At 41.3% G+C, this 23,829-nt stretch overlaps 2 protein-coding genes across 5 annotated transcripts; one reads left to right on the forward strand and one right to left on the reverse strand.

The window, feature by feature from the left end:
* Positions 1-4,610: 4,610 nt before the first annotated feature.
* Positions 4,611-13,492, reverse strand: LOC135906088 (telomerase RNA component interacting RNase-like). The gene is made up of 3 exons (XM_065437257.2): positions 13,154-13,492; positions 12,492-12,560; positions 4,611-7,690 (listed from the first exon to the last, which is right to left on the reverse strand). The coding sequence occupies exons 1-3, from the start codon at positions 13,466-13,468 to the stop codon at positions 7,586-7,588; spliced, it is 489 nt and encodes a 162-aa protein (XP_065293329.2). The 5' UTR covers positions 13,469-13,492; the 3' UTR covers positions 4,611-7,585.
* Positions 13,493-13,702: 210 nt separating this feature from the next.
* Positions 13,703-22,312, forward strand: Hen1 (Hen1 methyltransferase). Of its 4 annotated transcripts, none has more exons than XM_065437253.1 (3): positions 13,703-13,846; positions 13,989-14,131; positions 21,138-22,312. In XM_065437253.1, the coding sequence occupies exon 3, from the start codon at positions 21,160-21,162 to the stop codon at positions 21,916-21,918; it is 759 nt and encodes a 252-aa protein (XP_065293325.1). In that variant the 5' UTR covers positions 13,703-13,846; positions 13,989-14,131; positions 21,138-21,159; the 3' UTR covers positions 21,919-22,312. The 4 variants fall into 4 exon arrangements, with proteins under 4 accessions (XP_065293325.1, XP_065293327.1, XP_065293326.1 ...); XM_065437255.2 differs by having other exon boundaries at positions 13,708-13,926; XM_065437254.2 differs by having other exon boundaries at positions 13,708-13,866.
* The last annotated feature ends 1,517 nt before the right edge of the window (positions 22,313-23,829 follow it).

Below are 23,829 nucleotides of genomic sequence, written 5' to 3' on the forward strand. Positions count from 1 at the left end.
CGCGCACGGTGGCGCGTTCGAACGGTCATGTTCATCCATTCCGGGGTAGGCCTTGCGAGGTGGTCTTGCAGAAGCATGGATCGGCGCACGCGGAGAACGTCCGCGCCGCTTGCCGATCCCGAGCCGAAGAGGAAGAGCCTTTTCTTTTTGCGCCCAAGTAACCCCGCCATTAGGTGGCGTTAGCAGAGCAACACTCACGCTATCTCTCGTACTACCCTGCAAGCATACCGACCGCCGCAGTGGCGAAGCCGGATTACAGAAAACGGGAGCTATGCAGGGAAACGACATCTCAGGGGACGCTTGAGAGTCGCGCATCCCCACAAGTTTTAATGTGATCGACAATTTGGATGTTATTATTGAAATATAAAGAAGTTGCACGCACCTACACGCTTGCCTTTTGCTCAAAAATAACTGCCTTGGTTTTTTCTGCATTAATTACTAGCCTATTGGAGCAAGCCCAGTCGCATAACTTCTGTAATACATGATTTCCTCTTTGAATTAACTGGTGAATGTCTTCATGTGCAAAAAATACATTTGTATCATCAGTATAAACGATAAAGTTTGCTGAAAAATATATGTTTACAATATCATTTATCTTAAATGGAAAAGAAGATGGCCTAATACACTCCCCTGAGGAACACTGAGAGAGTTTGATTTAATTGCTGAAGTAAAATTACCTATACATGTTGTTTCCTTTCACTTAGGTATGACCTAAATATATCTAAGGCGACACTGCTTAAACCAAATAAGTCTAGTTTTTGTAAAAGCAAATTTCTATTCAGAGAATCCAAAGCCTTACTGAAATTAACAGAGACACCAAGCCTAATTGTTTACGTTATACATGCAATTTAGAATAAACTCTTTCTGGTCAAGTAATGCAAGTTCAGTGGATCGATCTTTTCTAAAGCCGTATTATGCATCACCTAATAGGTTATGTTTATTAATGAATTCCGCTAACTGCGAATGAAGAATTCTTTCTGTTATTTTAGAAAATGCCGGCAAAATCAATATTGGCCTGTAGTTTGCTAAATTATTTTCATCTCCCTTTTTATACAAAATGCACACTTTAGCTGTCTGTAATATTGAGGGAAAAGTTCCTGTTGACAGACAAAGCTCAATTAGATCAGAAAGAGGTTGTGATTATGTCAGCAACATACTTAATTGATTTAATTTGAAAATCAAAATCACAGCGGGTACTATTTTTAAGTTGCATGATCGTTTTATAAACCTCTTTTTCAGATGTAGGCCTTAAAAACATAGTACTTGGACATTTCTGCTTGATGTAAGACGTGCATCATTAGATGTTCTAAAAAAACTAAGTTCATAGATAATCATTAAACATATTAGTTAACTGGCTTCCACTAATAACACTGCCGTTAATTAGAAGTTCTGTAATTATGCTATTCGAGTTGGGTTTTCCTAGCACTTAATTATTTTTCCATGTGGAAGCAGAATTATCAGATTACTGCATAAAAATGTTATCAAAGCAGTTTTGCCTAGCCTTCTGGATGTCTTTATTAGGTGATTGCGAAATGTTTTAAAGGTACCAAATAGTTATGGGTTGCAAGAAACTAAAAATATATTGTACATTACATTCTTTTGCTTAATTTTGTGCAACAGGTCTCTCATGATCCATGGCTTCCTAATTTCTTTAGATGGGCAGTGGGTAATTCGAGGAAAATTATGATCATACATTTGTTTGAACTTTCCAATAAATGTTTTGACTGTAATTTTTACATTGTCTTCTGTTAGAATGTCATTCCATGAAAACTGAATTCGTCCTTGACAAGAATTCTCACGTTTAGGGGATGTCATAGAACGCACTGATACCGAGTCATTTCTTTTTTTTTTTTTGTTACTTAGTAACCAGAAATATAGGTAGGTGATCACTAATATTACATGAAATGGTTCCTGCTCTAACATCCTCAGAGTTAACATTCGTGAGAAACATCAATTAGTGTAGATGAATTCGCAGTAACTCTTGTTGGCATATTAATTGTTGAGTAGTCCCAAAGCTATCAAACACATCATCTCATGTTTAGACGTTTTAATAAATACCATGTCAATATTAATATCATTGCCACATCCAATTACATATCTATTCATCACTGAATGGTGAAAAAAATTTTCTAAATAAGTCATAAATTCCGAAATATTCCCCAAGGGGAGGGGGGGCGTTAAACGGCTGAAATGACGTAATTGTTTGGGACATCTGTCAGCATCTTGCAATCGGATTCTGAACAGCAAAATTATGTGAGGAGTTCACAGTGTACAGTTCCTTTTACAAGCAAGCAAGCACCACCACCTTGACTGTAGGAACGATTTACACACTAAACATTATAACCAGGCAGAGAAAATGGATTGTCATCATTTGTGTACCAAGTTTTGGTTAAAATGATTATGTTGAACTGAAAATCAAGCTGTGAAAATAAGGCACCTAGAGGCAATATTCGTTTCTTGGGGATTAGCAATTTCAGTGAAAAAATTTTATGCCAGGCAGATATCCATCTCCAGTATGTTTACGCAATTCTGCTCGTAAAACAAACATGGTTCAAGGAAGAAAGGTGGGTATAAACGTGACAGGAACCTCAAGCTCTGCTTGGTAAATCTTCCTTACCCTTCATGACATTGACAGGAGAACCAACCTTGCGTCTCAGCAGAACTTCACCTTTTGCAGACCATACAAACAGATGTCATACTCTCACGCCCATTGGTTTGCCTCCCAGAACAGGGTTTGAATTTGCATGGTCAAGTTCTGAATCGTCGCATTGGATTTGGCACCCCTAAGCTTCTTACGGCCATGTAGCCAGGTGTCCTGAACTGATTGACGGGAAATCGTCAGCGTTAGTCTAAGCCCAGTGAAGTATAAGATAATGTTAGCTCAGCAGGAACGCTGATGTGCTTATAGCGCTCATGCCAGCAGTGAAAGGGAGGACACTACCCTTGCTCCACCACTGAGGCAAGTGAGCATAGCGTTGGTGGTGCATCCTCTTCACTTTGTAGTTCTTGCAGCTAAGCATATTTCACATCGCTCGATACTCCCTTATCCGCATGCGTTGCGCGTGCACTGTCAGTGGGACAGCATTACAATGGCGCAGGTGCCAGAAGCACTAATGCATCTGCAGAGAGAGAAAGCAAGTGATAAATGAAAGGTAGGGAGGTTAACCAGGACTGAGCCCGGTTGGCTACCCTACACTGGGGAAAAGGGGACGGAAAGATTAAAAGAAGAAGAGAAAGTCCACTGGGAATATTGTTCAGTCACTCATTCCGGATCACAGATGCTGACTCAATCCTGTAGCTTTCAAATATCCCAGCAGCTGAAAGGACCATATATTGTTTATGCATGATGGGTTGTCCATGGGACAGCCAGAGCAATGCTTAGCCCCAAAAAGCTCAATGTTTAACTTTTGATAAGCCGAGTTTATACATCAAAATGCTTATTTAGGCAAGGTAAAGCAAATGCAGAGCACATAGAGGTGTCTTTATATGCTGGAGGGAAGCTTCAGCTGTGGACAGTTTAACAAAACAATTAATAATTACTGTGCTAACTAAAACCCAAATAACACTTCACTGTTGTTTTTTGTGGAAATGCACTCTCCATGGCCAGAAATAAAGGTGAAACAGGTTTCTATAAATTTTTTTGATGTGGTGCGGTGTTCGGGCTTCGTGGGGTTAAACAAGCTGCATGAACAAGCAATATGAGAAACAAAACAGGTGGATGGATAAATAACTATTAATTGAAAGCATTGCGGTTTCAAATTTCTGTTCCTTGATTGCATAGCAACTGCATAAAGTAAATAGGAGGCAACATGAGGGTTATAAAAGCTTGAAATACATCATATTCGAGAGGCCGTTGCATGAGTATAGCGTACATTACGCTGTCAGCTAATGCATTAGCATTTATAAACACAGACAATATCCTCTGTTGAGTTCATCAAAATGCTGCCTTTGTGCTGTTGGTTTCATCACCGAGATGTTCAATGAAGTGCCTGGCCTTGCAAGAAATGGTCAAAATGTTGACAAAAGACTAAAGAGTTGGCATACCTGTACACTTCTCCTGCTTTAGCACTTTAAGCTAGGCTATTACAATGCTGTGGGAGTCTTCTTGCATTAGTTCCAAAAGATGTAGTGGTCCAATAGCAGATAAAGTAGCAACTAAGAATTGTGCCTCTCCCTGTGTGTGTGTTTTTTTAGCTCAAACCATGGCAGTGGTCACATTTGTGCGTGATTTGCTGTTACATTACATGTCCGATCTCTTCTCACTAAAAAAAAACAAAAAAAAACAAGTCCTAGAAAAGGTGCAAGTTCGAATTTTATGTTGCAAGAAGTTCCCTCACCCCATTTCCCAGTTTACATTCCAATGGTCAGGCTGGGCCTCTTGCTTAGCTTCTGTCCAGTTGCCAGTGTATGCTCTTTCCTCAATACTTAAGCCCACACAAGAGCAGCCCAAAACAGCACTCCCCAATTTCCCTTTAACCAGCCAGTGCACAGTGAAAATGGCAGCCCTGAAAGTAATATCGCAGAACCCAATCCCTGCTTCAGTTGAGTATTGTCATTAGTACACTAAGAATAAGCAGTTGTTACTGTGATGAGATTCAAAAGTTTCCAAGTCTGCATTTCATAAGTAGAACTTTTATTGGAACCTGTACATTCAAACTGTGGGTATGCATTCACAGACATGCATGTGGAGTGATAACAAGGACTCTACGGAGACAGCACTCATCTGTACACCATATGCACACATGGCATGTACAATTTTCCAACAGTTGCATTCACCACATCAGAAACAGAAAATTTTTTACTTCTGCCACTTTTTAAAGGAATTCAATTTTAAATTCTCAGTAAATGTTGATACATGTAACGTTTACGTGCTATCCACCATGCCAAATGGTATAAGTGTCCCGAACTTGACTCACTTGAACTTCAAAAAAATGAATGTATCAAACAAAATTTGGAGACAAGGCAAGAGGCCATGTGATCTTCTTGTTCTTGTGCTCTGTTTTATCGTGCTTCTTTTTTAAAAACAAGTGACTATCCACAGGTTCGTTTATGATTACTGCTTTCTTAATAGCTGGTCAGTTTCGGCGCCAATTTTTTCCATCAAAACAAACTTTCACACATTTCTTGTGTCAGTGTCATTAAAAGCAGGCACTACTGAAAAAGAGCAAGAGTTTACAAATGACCTACTGTTTTGACAAATGTGGTCACTTTATCTCGGTGTAAAATGTGTTAGCTAAGGGAATAAAATTGACTGTTCCACGCTCACTATAACCATTAATTTAGTTCAACATAATGCAGCACTGGCAAAAACTGCAAAAGAAGGCGGTGCTCTACATCATACCTACTGGTACAGCCAAAAACATTCATTTTTTCATGCTTTTATCTATCACGCATTGCTTGTAATATGATTTTGCAAAGCAAGTCTGCTAAAAAGTGTCTGCAAATTTAAAATGTGATCAGTTTATGCTTGTGATTTTGAGATAGAAACATGGCACACCCATTGTAATGTTGCCATTGTTACTGAAGGGACTTAAACTAAACTGACCAACTTTCTACTTCTGAGAGGCCATGTCAGGTTTTTCCCCGTGTGATCCTTATGACCTTGTTTTGTCGGGCTACATGTTCTGTTGTTGCCAAGTTTAGCAGCCTTGGTGCTGAAAAAACTTGTCATCAGTGCCCAAAAAGTCTGCAGTTTAACAAGAAAAAGAGAGAACTGAGCATTGTCCCATTAAATCACCAGCACGAGTAGCAAATGACATCTGTGAACAATGCTCAAATGCCAGTCTGTTAAATATCACTTGCTTCACCAGCTCCTAGTGTAGTATCAACTCAATACCCAAACAGTGCTCTCTTGTCATAATGGGGGTAAAAAAATATGTGCATGGACAACTACAAACAGCTCTTTTCATATGTTCTCCATGTCACAATTCAATTGTCTGAAGCACCAAGCAATATTGTGCATCAAGACAAAATGATAGGAAGTTCTGACGGTAAACAAAGAACTTGTTGCACAGAAAACCTCTATGTAAAACTGCGTTAGCTCTTTTCCCCACGAATACTTTTGTACCACATAGCTGGTCCAGAAATCTAGTTAGCTTAGCTGTAAATATTTAACAAAGTCAGTGCAGCAATACAGTTTTGCCAACCTGAACAGCAAGAAAGGAAAAAAGAAAAAAAAAAGGAACCGAGTGCATTAATTACTTCAGGTGCTCAGTGGTGACACAGGCAGTACAAAGAGGTTGCACAAGATGGATACACACAACTGTACAAAACAGAAGATTTACATTAGCATGGCTTTGAAGAAATTAAGGCAAGTCCTGGAACATTAAGTTTTTACTATGCACATGCCCTTTCTGCACCACAGTACTATCCTAATTCTAACCAAAACAGGCCAATTTTCTTACAGTGCAAAATACCTAATGAAAAGCATTGTAAACAATATTTTGAGCGTTTATCCAGCTTTCAACCATTTATTGTAAAAACGAAGCATAACAGGACTATACAAGAAAGTTATAGAAAACAAAGTGTCATCGACAATTAAGTTAAAAGTATTGTCCAAGTATTGTATTGTCAACAAACATGATTTCAACAACCAAATCCTGCGAGAATTGCAGGGAAAAAAATGAAGGTGGGGTGGCATGAAATTTTTTGTGGTTAGTTCCACAGCGACATGACCACTACGTTACTGAAAAAAAAAAAAAGAATTGAAAAAAGTTCCGAAAATTGCAACTGAAGGGAACCACAACACTGTTTTCTATGCCCCAGCAACCTATAGGATGCCCAGGAATAAATGTTTAATGCAATCATGTTTGTAACATACCAAAAGCCTAGTTCCCCTAGTTCCGAAAATTGCAACTGAAGGGAACCACAACACTGCTTTCTATGCCCCAGCAACCTATAGGATGCCCAGGAATAAATGTTTAATGCAATCATGTTTGTAACATACCAAAAGCCTAGTTCCCCTAGTAATGCAACACTGCCAGTGGCAGGGCTCCTTTGTAAAGCAACATGCATACACTATCTCCCCCTAGAACCAAAATTGGAAAAAGTTTACCGAGGCTAGTTCCTCATATCTCACAACTCGATGGGAGGCCATCTGCTTGCTGCACATGCAGTGAGCGCACAACTTTTGCCCATGATCTACGAACAGCTCCCTTGAAATTAAATGTCGTCGTACTACAGTTGCTTATTGGCCACATAATTTGTATTGCTGCCTTCAGCCCAGTGTTATTAGTTAGGCATGCCACATTAAAAACATAGCCAGAATCTTAACTTCTATACAAGCAAGCATCTCGATCTTACACTGTAACAACATTGCTCACCTGTTAACAAAATTTATTACTGCAAAATATGTACAGTATAAATAAGTGCCGTGGTGCACTGCCCGCCATAGCTTTTTTTTTTTTCACTTTTATATTGCGAGACATCGCTGATGGCAAGATGCTACTTAGCAGACCGGTTAACTTTACTTCATACATACATCCCTCAACCAAACAGCAAGCAGCCATTAGGAAGAATGTCTGTGGGCGAGTGGTTCCAAAGGTGCTGTAATGTCTCGCTCTGTCACTTGTTGCTGAAGTGTGCATCACTTGACAAGTGGCCGGGTCTTCTCTTCATCATCACACGAGCGCTCTCGGTATTTGCGTACTTCGGCCAAGTACCGTGACCAGGCATCCTTGGGAAGCTCCTCCTGCAAACCAGATTGGCTGCCACCTTGTAGTCTGCCATTGCGAACCTTAGGAACCAATCCCTTGCGTGTCTTGGCAGCAACTAATCCATGGCAGCATTTCTTTGGCTAGCCAGCATCTAAGGCAGTGGTGCCAGTACCACAATAACTCTACCGAATGTTGCAACATTCACAAGACTGGTATAAGCGGCCCTTTGAGTTGAACTGCTGGTTCATCTACACCCAATGTTATAACAGTGCTTACATTGGTTGGGAAGGCACCGTACTTACACTCATGTAATTTGTAGCGGTGCCAGATTTTCCAACCCAAAGCAAATGCTGGCACCATGTAAGATGAAGTGACCTCCATGGGTGGAGCACAGAGCAGTAAGGTTAGTTTACAGATGGCACCACTTGCCTTTTGGTAAAGCATTGCTACAAATGTTCACCCTCAATTCAGTCAAGGCAAAATAGGCAAGTGCAGTGCAAATGCCACATTAAACAATACCTGCCACCAACTACCACTGTGTCCGAAAGTTGTCAATGAGAGCAGCAGTTCAAACAAGGAATGTAATTTATCGCTCGCATTCTGAGTGGCACAAGAACCAGTATTAGTTTTTTGCAGCACCTCACTAAGCCTGTGTAGTGCAGAGCCAAGTCGAAGGATGCAGTTTTCCTTCAAATTGGCCGCAACACATCAGCTCCATGTAGCAGGATTTCTGTTCGAAATTTTGGCTTGATCTCAGCATCCATTGATAAAAACCACACGAGTAGTGCATAAATGCAAGTGCCTTTGCATCTTGCACTTACTGCCACAGAAATTTTTTTACGACAGCCAAGACTTCAGTCAATTCACATAATACAAAGAACCACAATAAAAGTGCATTTTCACCTTCTTCACTGCATAATGAAGCCTGCAGCTTTGGGTGCACAACACATTCCTCTTGACACACAGCAGAGAGTGAGCAGCAAGCCATATAGAAGTGCACACAATGCTCTTGGAAGTGGCCATCGGTAGACACTATTTGTTAGGCAATCCACATCTATTTCTTTTGCCTGTGTGCCAGTGATTTTCAGCAACTTTCTGCTTGATTTTATGCTACGTGCCTCATGCTACACCACATGACATGGACTTCTCAAATACTATCACACTATTTCTCCATAAAATAGAGAGCGAAATTTGCAAGAAATGAGAATTTCATCTTTCCCACGAGTGGCAGTTGGTGAATACACACATGAGGACTGTGCAGGCTGCAGCCATGTTATTCTAGGGTTCCTTTGAGTTTAATACGTGTGCTGGCATGTTGCATCTTTCTTTGGTTGTTTTAGAAGAGTGTGCGCCACTTAAGCTTGCTGCAATTTGCTGTTAACACAACTGCTTTAGCAGTTCTGTTGGCAGTGCTGTGTCCGTATGTAAAGTAGGTTTGCTGTCGAAGGCAACTAGCAAACGTATTATTTATGAGCCATTTCTAAGGCCAGTGTGTGGAGTTTAGCTAACTAAATTGCTGCTAAGCAATAAAATTAAAACAGCTTTTGTATGTTGGTGACTAGCTAAAATGATGTCTGATGGCAACACAAGGTGACAGTGTTTACCTTTGCTTGCTTATATGCCTTTACACTTTTTTCTTTCCACTGTGTTCACTTTCCTAAGCACAATCTAATCGTTCACATTAACTCTGTAGCAATAATTAGACTCATAGCAATATAAAGAGCGCAAGACAGCCACTACATAGACACCTTATATTTATTTATACAAAATATACTTCACACACATGCACTCCAACTTATTAATGATATCTTAGTAAGAGGCAGAACAAACAACACAAAAGGTTCTATCAGAATCTTTCAATGCTTTTATGGTCATGAAACTTGTCCATAACACTATGGCAATGCTTCATATATTGACCACGCCTTCCCCAAGGCGGTGCTAGGGTTCCTATGGGGGCAACAACAAAGGCGTGCGAGCGTATGCAGCCGCGAGACTACAGGTGGAACGCGACGGCAGTGGTATGGCAGCTGCTCTTCTCTTTCGTGATTTTGCCTTCGATCACAAGCAAGTGCAGTGCATGTGACGGGCTAACCTGAGATGCCGAAGACTTGCTGTGTGACGGGTTTCCACTCTGGCTACAGAGGCATACACGAAAAAGCCTTGCTGTTCTGTCTGCCTATCGACGCCGAGCAGCGTGAAATATGGATGCAGGCGATACCACGACAGGAAACCGATAGTTTTAGCTTTGACTCCAAGCATGTTCGTGTCTGCGAGAAGCATTTTGGCTCCACTGATATTTTTTGGACTGACGAGTTTGTGGTTATTTCAATGTACTGTCACATATTACACATCCTATGTTTCTCAGTGTTTTTATATATCTTATCATACTATCATTATATATTACAGGAGCCTGTCCATTTGTGAGTTTCTTTTGCTTTTAGAAAGGTCTACCCTTCTGTGCCACAATTGCTTTTATTTTGTACACGTTGCTCGATGCTTCTGATCACTGCACACATTTTTTTCAATGTGTGGCCACTGACAGCTTGTCTGATTTTCATAGTTAGAGAACAGCCAGCATGTGAGCACTGAATAAAAAATTTTCATATGTTTTCTCGTACTCATCAGCTTTTTCATCGTCACTGTGTGACGAAGCACAAATAAATGGCCCATGTAGCAACAGTCTTCAGCAGTGCTTTGCCACCTCCACAAGTGCCAGCAAAAAGGGCTTCTTAAACTGCTGGTGTTTTCGTCATGTGATCGCTTCTGCAGCGCACTCCAGTTCTTCAAATGCCGCCAAAACGTATGATTTTTAGCGTCAGTGAGCATTGCAGTATTTGTTGCAAAGTAAGCGCCAGTCATAAGCTTATGTAAATAATCTTATGTACTTTGACAAAAGCAAGGACTCTGCCGGCACAACCGCAATCGGAACACGAATGCTACTGACCGTCACGCTAGACCTTCCAGTGTGATATTAGACAAGTTGCGATGAAAATAATGGCAAAGTAATACACAGGCTGGGCGCATGTACGAAAAAGTCCCGTTTATAACAAGCAGCGAGAGAAAGTAAGTGCACTGTTAATCAAAAAACAGCCGCTAGCAAGGTTTACTATTGGCCGGCGTCAATCACATGGGGTTATTAGTGTCTGGATGTCGCAGCCAAGCTTTTAGGCAACAATAAATGGACAGTCAGCAGTGCGCAGTCGCTGAACACTGCAAAGCACTTGACCACAAGATTAACTTCAACAAGAATATTGTGCTGAAAACCAAGCCAAATCCGCGCAGGAGGCTGCTTCTTGAGTCGTGACACATTCAGCAAACACACGGGAATTTTAATCGCGGCTGGGGGAATCTTCCCTCGTCGTAGTCCCATGGCATGCGTTTATTGACCCAGCAGTTGTCCATACGTGGGTTTAGGAACGGAGCCGGTTTCGAAACGTCGGTGTTTAAACACCTTGGTTTAAATATTTACTTTTATTTTATCTTAAATAATATGTTAAGTAGCATCCATACTATGCACAAATATCAGCCCCCCGAAAGCACAAATACTAAAGAATGTCGGCCTGTTTGACAAAAAAACAGCCACTGTGAATGGCTCGCGCGGCCGTTTTGTGCCCCCTTCTCGACAGCTGCGTCACTAGCGGCACGCGTTGTCCCTATATGAAACTTTGGCCGGATTTTCGTGACCAGAAAAAGCATTCAAAGACTCTGGTTCTATCTATACAATCGATATTTGTCAACACCCAACTACTTAGACAGTCAGGGAAAGCAGTCAAGATGTACATAATAGATATTCATAAACACTTGTTTGCCAATCTTATGTTTTACCAAATGTCACACAATAGTGCTTGTGCATGTAAAGAGTTGCCTAAGAGTCATTGTTGGTCGCCAATGCAGAAATTGAGTTGTATACTGCATGTGTCTGTAATCTGAACATCATTTTCTATGTGCCACTAACGAGAATCAATTTCATCTAAAGGTACATCAGTGGTATACTAGACAAGGAAGAACCCTTGCACCATGGATACATTACTGATGGAGAGAAGGCACAAATGCTACACCTTTGCAGCAAATACTTTTTTTTTTTTGCAAACATTCACAAATGGGAGCCTTTGTTGGCGTTCTGTACAAAAGTAATTCAGCCCATGCCTCCTAATGGCTCAGGTTGCTTTAACCCAAGCTTTAAAAAGATTTTAAGTTTCAAATTTTCTAGTGGCACAGTAGCACTTCATTTCTGAGCCTGCATTTTGTAATGATTCTTTTATTCTTTTTTAACTTTCATCTGTTCAAATGACATCCCACCCCAGATAGGCCAGAATTGGCCACGCTGCAGGGCAGATAAGAAATTAATAGAATCTACGAAAAGCACAGGTGCAAAACGTTACTTAAAAACTGGTGCCTGCATATGTCTTTTACATTTGATGTTTCTGTTATGCTTTCACTAAAGTTCTGCCAAATAGTATATTGGCATCACCATATAGTTGCAGTGCAAGGGAGTTGTAACCATAGGTGCCGACATATGCTCCATGTTGCCTTTATGCTAAGAGCTGGGACAAAGTCTAACGTCCAACAAAAGATTGCACGTTCAATCACTGTGTACCACATCAATGTTAGTGCACATACTCTATACTGCAGCATGCGTGAACTGGTAAACAACACTAAGGTGTGCAGCCGTTCTGTTATACACACACATCAGGCACTGATGACACCAGTATGTGTGTGTGTGTGTGTGCGTGTGTGTTTTACGACATTCAATGAAAACTTGCAATAAAATAGCACATGACAGTTGTTGTACAAAGGGCCATAGCCAAAAAGAGTTCACCTTCAGCCAGGGCTTACCTCATCTTCAACCTTCGGCTTGTGGACAATGCCCGTCTTTAGAACTTTTCCACCCCTTCTTTTACCCACCTAAAGGAAGTAAGTACTAGGACATTAGATACATGCAAATTAAGATCGAAGCCGTACCATTCCTTCACACTGTAAGCGCACAGCTTTTTCCTTTTCTCTGACTAGGCCGATAATACTATGGTGGTGGACGATGACATGCACACGAACAGGTAACGCTTTCAACGTCTTCGACGCGCAGTTCGACTGCTAATTGCGTGAATTCGCAATAACGCAACTAATACTCCTTCTCTGGAGCTACAATCCACTGCATGTTATTTCTGTCGCTTCAATGACTTAGCTCATATCACAATAAAGCAACATTAAATTTATGTCCTTCCGTTATACCATAAACTGCTGGTTCTGCACGGATTCTTATTGTGAAATCGTCGAGAAGGAAGCCTTCACTAATAACAGATGGCTGCAGGAATGCGTACAGCCAAATCTGCATTTTTTTTTAAGCTGCTTAAGAAATTACACAAAACAGCATCAGACAAATTGCGAATTGATCAGGCATTACCGGACAACTATAAGCATCTACAATGTTATAAGCAATAGTCATGTATTCGGTCGACGGTGAGGAAATGCACTCGGTCGCGAGTACATTAACATCTTACGAATGGGAGCGTCCGTTTCTTGGCCGCAAGAGCAGACGCGTCCGGTTCGGTGGGCTCGGTTTTCTCATTTTCCACCGAAACTGTAGCGGCACTGTCGGACTGCGGAACAGCGAACTGAGCCTCCTGTGAAGCGGCTTGCTGCTTGCAAGCTTCCTGCATTTGTTTGAACCTTTCGAGAAAACCTCCGTCATTAACGAACGCATTAAGCGAATTGGAATTCGAACCACTGTCACTCTGTCCTTCCGAACTGCTGCTGCTACTGTCTTCATTCTCCAAAGATTGCACATTTCGTGGGGGCTGACGCCTGTCCGCCATTTTTACAAAGCGTGAAGCTTTTGCCATTCTCTATGCTTTTGCGTTGTACTTCCTTTCTGCCTTTATTATACCCCTCAAAAAGTGCTTAACAAAAACTCTATATTCCGTCCAAATTAACACATTAACAAAAGACAACAGTTAACTTTTTTATTTTTAGGAGATATTTTATATACCCTTCTTTTTTTTACGCACGCACAAGCGCTGCAGTGCGTGCTTCCTTATCATCATCACCGTAGAGCTTCATCGCGGCTATGACAGCGCGCGCATGTGGTTTTCGTTCGTCGTTCCGTCACGACGTTGTTTTTCCTCCTGTAGAGATATCTATGGAACAACACTGCCCCTAAAGTAGCTGTCTAGCCGAATTGGTAGATAACTCAAGTAAAAGGACTTTCTTGGATGTATACAAAAAGCTTATGCTGTTTGCATCTCCTGTCATAAATAGTTAATGCACGCGCATGGTGAATCGTGCATTGTATCGCGACGTGCATTTTATATTTTACAGACGTATCTTACATTTCAGGTTCCACGTGAGTGAAGCGCACGTCAAAGTGATCGCTTCAGACGAGGTGACGGCATACAAAGCGTAGACCGTGGACAGACGCGGCCGCTCCGGCCAAGACCTCTTCCCACCGACTACGGAGGTGTTGTCGGATCGGCAGATGCGTGAGTATTTTCTTAAGGTTTAAAATGATAATGATTTTATTTTCCGTGTTGCATTGACAAAGCATTGTAAGCATCTTCCACCAGTCGCCAGGTAAACACGTTTCTTTTTTCCTGTGCATAGTGTGGGCTGCGGAGTGGGACAAAGTTAACATTGCTTGCATGCTTCACAGCAATATTCAGCTAGCGCTGTCGTCGAATTTGTATTGGCTAACATGTTGGACAGCGTAAGAAAACTTTGTGTAAGTAGTTACGCCAATCCTGATTTTTCTAGCGCATTAAAAAAGAAATGGAACGCCGAGAGACGCAAGTAGCTGCGTCCCGTGTTTCTCTTGCGCGCAAGGTAAGCTCGGAAATTAATGTAAAGTACCAGGTTTTAGACGTTGTTAAACAGAAGCACCTAGCTAGTGCCTGCATTAGCACACACGCCTTGTGTGCCTTGTGTTACGCGCATATTAAGTCGCACTATATTTTTGTATTGTCCAATTGTACAATTCGTCAAGATGAATAATCATATTCACAAGTCTTCAGTTTTATGAAAAATTCCAACGAGAAAGTTCTAGGACGTACCAGTAAACGCCCTATTCAGCACTTTTAACTTCGCACCTTTTACGTTGTTTTTTCAGCGTCATAAAGGAAGCCCGCGAAGTACGAACCAAACCCAGCCGCGTGACTGATTGATTAAACGCGTTGCGATCGCAGTCGTCACAAACGTGCCTTGAATGAGCAAGTGCCTACAATGCTTCACGGTGAATGTTACTGGGTTTTGCATTATATCTATAAACTGCAGTAAACAGTGACATTATGACATTAGTGACATTATATATCGTCATACATGCATCTCGAAAAGGGAAAAATATATATACCAGATGCACATAAATACACCAAGAGGCATAAAAGATGCGACCAAGAAGGACAAAAAAAATTATTACAATAAGTTTTACACAAAAGTGTCATATTCCATTCTTTTTAGCCAGTACGACAGAAGCCCAGGGACTACAGGAAGGCTCGATAATGGCCTTTGTAAACACTGTTTTTACTTCCTGTTGGATAATTGCTTGTTCCAACGCGGAAACACGACCTGGACGTTGGTGAATAATGGCGTTTTTCACTGGTCGATTCGGAGCAGGATTTTTTGCTCCGCGGCAACGAATCCGAATTTCACTGGTCGATCTGGAGCGGGTTCGCGCGTTCCACTGGTCGTTTCGGATCAACTTGCTCCGCGCCGGATCGCTCTCACTTGCTCCGCCGCCGAGACGCGGATTCGGGCGGAAATAGAACGGGTCACATGGCGTCACTTCCGTCTTTAAGCGAAATCGGTACCCGGTCGGTACGCACAACATTGTGTTGGGCATAGTTTGCGGAACCGGTTTGTGTCACGTGCACGCAGACTTCCTGTGTGATATCCCGCGGAGCGTTCGTGCGCTCCACTGGCAGACTCGGATTGGTGAAAGCCAAGCGCTCGCTCGAGGATTCAGGCGGCTGCTCCAGATCGACCAGTGAAAAACGCCATAAGGTTTGCATTGCCAGTATTTATGCAATTGGTCTCGACAGATGTTTGGCCTAAGGGTCACTTGTCAAAGTAAAAAAATGTTGCGGTAGCCTTCAAGAACGTGGCAGAGTGCTTTAGCTTGATCAGGAGTAAGGTAACCATCTGCTCAATGTCAATGCCACTGCCGGGGGATGACGTTGCGGTATGAGCTGAGCTTCAACTGTGAAGGATCAACCTGCAGTGCGCTAATTTTCGTCAGTGAAATCTTTTGTGGGAGGACTTGTGTTGTTGCCAGTAACATTCATCAGAGTGTGCATAACGGTAACACCATGTGTAAGCATAACAGACAGAATTGGTGCAACCATGTGATTACTGCTGGTGTGGAAAACAGGTCGACATGTTTCACAGATTTATGTGGGAGGCGAATAAAATCCATGCAGCTTAAACAGATGCCCGCCGTGGTTGCTCAGTGGCTATGGTGTTAGACTGCTGAGCACGAGGTCGCGGGATCGAATCCCGGCCACGGCGACCGCATTTCGATGGGGGCGAAATGCGAAAACACCCGTGTACTTAGATTTAGGTGCACGTTAAAGAACCCCAGGTGGTCGAAATTTCCGGAGTCCTCCACTACGGCGTGCCTCATAATCAGAAAGTGGTTTTGGCACGTAAAACCCCATAATTTAATTTAGCTTAAACAGATTTGAGGCAATTCCACAGGTTTAGTAAAAAGATGCAACTCAAGGCTAATTGAGCTGGCTGAACAGTCAAGGAAGGCAGAATCAGTGGCGAGAAAATCCAGACCGAGAATGAGTTCGTGAGGGCAATGCTCGATGGCAGCGAAGAAAACGACAGTCACTCAGTCGGTAACTCGCACAGCTTTGCTCAAGGCAAGTGTCAGAACTTTCTTGAGCCAACGGTGTAAAGTAGCACTCATAATAGACACATGTGCCCCGGTGTCAATCAATGTGCACGCAGAAACATTGTCAACAAGAACATCCAAAAGATTCTGGTTCAAGCGAGGATTTCGTGCCAATTCGTCAGTGCAGCTCTGCCTCCAGAAGCTGCACTATCTAGTTTTTCGGTCGAGGGTGCTGTGGATAGGTCGAAGAAGGAGCTTGACGTGACGAAGGCGAATAAGATTGACGGTGGGAGGGAGTAGGTGAGTGGGCGTAGCGGGGTCTTGTGAGAGGTGTCACGTGGTGAAATGAAGGGTTGGGCATAGAGGCAGCGAATGAAAAGGACAAACTAGAGGGAAGAGGGTGGTTGGCAGAAGAGTAGCATGTTGGAAAAGTCCAGCGGCTGGGGCAGTGGCGAGCGATATGCCTGATGCGTCAGCAGTTGAAACTTACTGGCTTGTTGTCGGTGGTGCACCATTCGGATGGGTTGCATTGTCCATAGGAGTAGAGTAAGAGGAGCGAGGTTGGAATGCGGGGGTGTTCAGTACAAGGATGCACTAGCACCTCCACCAGATGTCACGTAGTAGTGACGGGAAAGAAAGCAGCGAAACTGAATGACAAAAAGTAGCGTTTTATCGGGCGAACCTGTGTCACCAAAAACAGGCTACACAAAGAGCAATAGCAGCGAACACAGTTTCCATCGAATTAGCTCGAAATAAACAGATCGCATCGAATAAGCATCGAATAAGCGTCGAAATAAAAACAGATCTCTGATGCGCACTTCCCCTTAGGTGTTTGTAATGTACTGTCCGATGACCTTTCCGTCTTTAAACTAGAATTGCATATTACATTTCCAGAGTGAAAATTATGACATTCAGGAACAATTTCTAATCCTTTTGAATATACAGGAATCATGGGTGTAGCTGTGTAATTGCATACCTGGTTATTTTTCCCACCCTTCAAAAGCACAGGAGTTCTACTTCATTTCATATCTTCTGGATAAACACCTGACTCAAAAATTAAGGTTAGAATATAACTGAGTGCTGTAGTCATAAATTTCAAAACTTGTTTTTCTGTTTAATTTGAATGTTGTCAATGTCTAGGGCTGTATAGATCTTTAAATTCATTAATGTCACAAATTTCTTGTTCATCTGCCATTTCAAAAAATGTGTTATCAGAGCACATATTTAGTGTTGTCTTCAAGATTGAATATGCTTATAAAGGTTCTGCTTCTTGATATACCAACACTTGTAAAATGGTTGTTCAGGTGATCTGCTATCTCTTTACTGAGACGGTAAAAATTGTTCACGGTGATCTTTCCTGGTCCAATGTCACGCTTTCTGTGACCATGAATATCATTGATCAGCTGTCATACTGTCAGGTGACAAAGCTGCACTTTCGTGTAACAGTCTGTCTGCACTTTCGTGTAACAGTCTGCACTAACAACAGTCTGCACTTTTGTGTAACAGTCAATGAGAAAAATTTTCGTGTAACAGTCTGTCTTTTCTCATTGAAGCTTGTGGTTTAGCGTGTTCCTAATGTATTTAATTTCTGTCAGATTCATCGACATACATGAGATCGAGAACATGTGATGAAGCTTATTCTTCAATTGTGTCATACTGGCGAAGGACAGCGTCACCCAATTAACAGTCACTTGCTTAAACAAGAAGTTTCCAGCGCATATTTTTACCAACACAGCAATACATATTTTGTACACTTGCTTCGTCTCTATCGGCTATGTTGAGGAGGATACTTGTCATATCAGCTAATATCATTCTTAAGGATTTTATATCTCATTCAGTCTAGATTGAATTATTCATGGCTCTTTACAATTTTTGTTTCATGAGTAACACGAAACATGAGTTTCATGAAATATAGGACCAGCAGGACAGTGATCACTTACATCTGAGGTAACTGTGTCACTGTGCTCAAAGGGGCCCTGAACCACTTTTTATCAAAGTGTAAAAATGAATTCAAAGTGAAAATAAGCTATTTCAGAAATACTTTGGCGCATACAGTACTTCAATGCGTTCAGCAGAAGTGGAGTTATTGGCAATCAAACACGATCTCTGCTGTGTTCTTATTCCTTCTTCAATGCTTTGCACTGCGACGACTACAGTGCAGTGGGGCATGCCCACAATGCTTTGCCTTCTAAATGTAACTGTGACGCGCAGTTCAAATTTCATTTCGTATGTTAACATAGATGCTACAACTTCCACCTTCGGTGCCTACGACGCGCTTAACATAAGCCAAATGCAGTTGTCCTCGGCGAACCACAGTACGCTTAGCCAGCTGTCTCACGGTGGAACACTGCGGCAGCTGCGGTATCTATGCCATATAGCCGACCGCAGATTCATGTCAGTTATCGGCCAATAGCAGCAGTCTAAGGGAATGACGAAATAAAGCGTCCAGAAGAGAGTGAGGACAGGGCCTTCTGTTGAAAAGAGAGCGTTTGAGAGAAAGCTGACTTCGCGATCCGCTTGCGATTTGCGCCCACAGCAGAGTAGGCAACCTGCGGACTATGTTATTTCACTAAGCCCAAGGGGTGGTTCAGGGCCCCCTAAAATGTTTGTTACCAACAAGTCAAGGTACAAGAAGGAAGGCAATGTGAGACAAGTTTTGTGGAAACATTTATAAATCACACACAGCTAAGTACATTTATAAAATTTTTGGTGACGGTACTGTTAACAATTTATATGTCGTAAAATGTTCACCACAAATTAGTGTTAAAATATGTAAGATGACGCATATGCGAGAAATGGTTCAAAACGTTTTCAAAGCATAAAACATGTCCGCTTGGGGACCAATGCACGACAGATAAGGCATCAAGATTTCATAACCTTTACTTATGATGCAAAAATTCGATAATGGGAGGCATTTCCCACTAGTTTGCACAAATTGTAATACCACCACAGTTCCTGTTAGGTTAGTTAAGAAACAAGGCATCATATTCAACAAAATGAAGCAAACCAGTACTGTGCTACCAAGTCTGTCAGCATGATGACATGAAACTTGTATTGGAAATTGCTGACTAAGTAGTTTATGAAGTCACACTTATTCTCTACAGAGTGAGTGTTTAGGTCTAATACCGCTGAAAGTGATTTGTTTCAGATCCTAATGCAGCATGATAATATGAACTCATCGTATTCCATCGTAATAATCTACTTGACTTGTAATGCTTTCCTTTTGAGACGGTTAAAAATACATAACAGGTAGAGAGTTTAAAAGTGCTGAATTAGGCACTTCCTCGAAATATGAAACTAGTATGCCTTCTTCCATTGAGTTGCTTACATCGTGCTTTGAGATGGGCCCTTCTGTAGTGCACTAGCATATCTTTAAACCTATGCTAATGTTAAGTGGGGCATTCTGTGGAGAAGAATGCGTAGGAGAGTATTAAAAAAAAATAACACATGGGAAAATCAGGACTCCTGCGCTGGTTACACTAGTATAATATCGCACTTCAGTGGTTCTGTTCTCCCAAACAACATACAATGGCCTGCATCTATTTTAACAACCCCAAAAATTAAAAATAATAAAAATTTTAATTTACTGTTTCTTCGACTCAAAGTTTTGCTATAACACATTTATTGGCCTTCGTTGCTCTGTATAGAACTTCGCATTAACGCATAGCAGACTCAGCTAAATGAACGTAAGTGAGCTGGTGCACGTATATGTGGATTGGTTTTCCCCCTGTCAACAACTAAAAAACAAAACAAAAATGGTATGGCTAACAGATGCAGGCAGCAGGGCAACTTTATGGGCTGGGTAGCTTCATGTTCCAATAACACAAAGGTGTTGGTGATCTCAATCAATGCAAGAATATGAAACAATTTTTCCATCAGCTGCAATCCAGTGAAGCTGCCCTGCTGTACCCATTAGTGATGCCGTTCTCTTTTGTTGCAGACAGGTGGTGTTACCAGTACACACTCATGTAACAGCTCACATTTGTACAATTGCCCTTTTTGATTTCTTCTGGCGAAATCAGGCAGCTATTGGTAATGTATTGAATGATGTTGACCAAGAATATACAATCTTCGAGATAAATATAAGTGCAAACAAAGCTGCGGTAAGTGCAAAATACTTTTTGAAATTGTTAATTAAATATTCTAGTCATTTTGTGAGATAAAGGAAAAAACTGAGATTATTCCTCAACTCGCAAAGGCTGATTGCTTTGTTAGCATATTTAAAGGAGCAAAACTTTTCAGTAGTATAGTAGACATATGAAAGCTGTGTTTATTCTAATGTCAATTTTTAATGTTGAAAAATCAATTGCATGCAACTAAGTGAGTGCCAAGATGTGGCATTTTCATGCCTTCTTCCTTAGATCTTGAAACGGAGACATTGTATCTGCAATCTCTGCCAAAATAATGAGCTTGAATATGAAGATAACTCAACTGTCAATTTCAGTACCGACAGGTTGTTGTACTCATTCCAGTCTTACAACTTTCATTGCTATTTCTCATGCAACATCACTTCGTAGCACTGTAAATTCTCTATCATGAAGACTATATTTAAGGATTACAGCCACAACTTGAGGTGTCTGTTTAAGCATAATGAATGATCTTGCTGCCTTGTTCAGACGGAGTTGTTGGAAACATGCAAGTGTACCCTCATATTTCAGGAAGTAGCAAGCTGGCAGCAAGATGAATCCAGATGTTGAAGAACGGAATATCATCAAGTTTGACCCACCTGTTTCGGTTCAGCGTTACATGGAAGTTTGCAAGATCCTATCACAGGATACCACAATTGAAAAGGTTGTAGATTTTGGTTGTTCAACAGGGCAATTCTTCAGGCATCTCAAGGAAATCCAACACATTAAGAGATTTGCTGGTGTGGACATCAGCTATGGCTGCTTAGAGGATGCTTACCGGGCAGCCCGACCTCTAGCCTGGGAATGCATATACAGACGAGCCTGCCGATTGGATGTGCAGTTCTTTAAAGGAAACATCTCGGTCAAAGATCCAAGACTCTATGCCTTCGATGGTGTTACTTGTATTGAGCTTATAGAGCACTTAAACGAGAGCGATTTAAGGAAAATGCCTGACACCATATTTGGTTTCATTCAGCCAAAGATAGCTGTGATCACCACACCCAACCGAGACTTCAATGTGGTCTTTCCAGAGTTGCAAGGAATGAGGCACTGGGATCACAAGTTTGAATGGAGCAGAACTGAATTTGAAGAGTGGTGCTCACAAGTACTACAATGCTACCCTAACTATGTAGTTCACTACAGTGGTGTTGGAGATGCACCATCTGAGAAGTACCAAGGTGTTGGCCACTGCTCCCAGATTGCAACATTCAGGAGGACCTGCCAAGCCATTAACAGGCCCGAAAGTTCCAGACTGCCTTCATTGGCCTACGAACTTGTGTTTGAGACAAGCCATCCTTGTGAGGATGGCTGATAATTGCTGTAGGCATGCAGACATACAGACTACCAAAACAATTCTGAACCCTCTTCCATCACATTATCATCTTGGCATGTGATGCATGAGAAGACGACATAGGATTGTATCCCTCAAAAGCTCACTGACAGGTAAAGACTTGTGTCTTCGTTGAACAAGCTTCTGGCATAATGCTATTCAGCAATGCAAAACGTGACACTTCTGTTGGTGTGGCTTGTTCCTGTATAGTGGCATGAGTGTGACGTGAGTGTGAGTATAAGATGATTATTTATAATTTACTTAGAAACCAATCAGTAGGTACTCCTGAATATTTTTTGTAGAAGATTGTTCCTGATAATCGTTTATAAATGCTAAAGCAGTACATGGTTCCAGATTAAATCAATGTTTATCTGGCTGTATGCTTCAGTTATTGATTGCTATAAGTTATGCAACATTCTTTGCTACAAAATTCTGATAAATCATGCTAGGGGTCTGTCTTTTATTTTTAGGATTACGATACGTCACAAAATTCAGTACCTACTGCAATACTAGTCAATCTTATCATTTTTGATACGCTGAATTTTACGCCAAAAAACTGATGTAAGCGCTTGAAACTCAATGTAGAGCTCATACTAGTGTTTTTAATGTGCTGGTGGGAGTTAATAGTTCAGCAAGTCAACTAATGATTTAATTAATTACCATGTTAATTATACATTTTTACCAATATAAGCCAGAAATAAATGTGAACAAGTTGTTTTAATTTTCTTTAATGTGTAACGGTATTAAGGATTTTAAGGTTAAAGGGAGTTCTTGTATTGTTTCAAAAAAAAATCATTTTGTTAGCAGTGGCATTTTTCTAATTCTGGAGCAGTGAAACATGTTTTAAAGGAATGACTAATGCAGAGATCTTTTTTTTTTAGCAGTAGTTAAGCAGCTTTCTGTGATATGTGCATTAGTACTCAAGTAAAAATAAATTCATTGTAATAAATATTTTCTAAAAAGGCAGAAATAATTAAATGTGTATTAAGGCATTTATTGTACCTTGAAGTGTAAAAACTATTTTGTGTCTACACTGCACTAAAATCCTCGAAAAGAACAAGGATACAGACACTGGTCAGGAGGAGCATGCTATAGATATAAAAGGGCCCTGCAATGCATGTGAGAAACCTTCTTAGGTGGCACCAGAATGGCCTAAAATACTGTATCAGCGCCAAAAGGTGTAGAGCTGTCACAATGAGGGAATACCATGTCACACAGTGGGTCTATGTTTGTATACGAATGTGATATGCAGTTGTCACGAGTGCTGCATAAAAGTGACCAAATCTGCTTTCTCAGATACTTTATGATGTACTTGCTCACTCAGTCCCCTATAGAAAGCAGCATCCAGATTCTCTACATTACCTTGACTTTTCTGGATGGTCATGTGGAAAAAAAATGAAATGTGCCAGAACCACGGTATAATCATGAGGCACGTTGTAGTGGGAGACTGCAGTATAATTTTTACCTCCTTGGTTTTTTTAACGTCTGCTCAATGCACATTGCACAGATGTTCTTGCATTTCACACCCATTGATATACGGCTTCTGCAGCAGGATTTGACGCCATGCATTGAGGCATAGCAGAGCAAGACCGAAACCACTACACCGCCACGTGGATTGTGGTCATGTAAGCGGGCAAAACTGTCCGAGAACATCCAAAGCTTTGCTAAACTTTTGCTCCAAGCATTCTAAAGTCGTAAAAATGAAATACATGTTGTACCAATTAACTGTTGAAGGCGAGAGCATCAACTTTATTAGGCAGGTAATGCACTTAAAGAAGCAAGATCTTTTCTTACCATATGTCATTGTTTTGGAATGCCTGTAAAAGTACATCACGTATTCCAGTTTGTACATAGTTGAAAAAAGCCACAGGCCTGCGCGGCACATGCAGCACA

Source organism: Dermacentor albipictus, chromosome 9, assembly GCF_038994185.2.
Source record: "Dermacentor albipictus isolate Rhodes 1998 colony chromosome 9, USDA_Dalb.pri_finalv2, whole genome shotgun sequence".
In the NCBI taxonomy this organism is placed as follows: Eukaryota; Metazoa; Arthropoda; class Arachnida; order Ixodida; family Ixodidae; genus Dermacentor; species Dermacentor albipictus.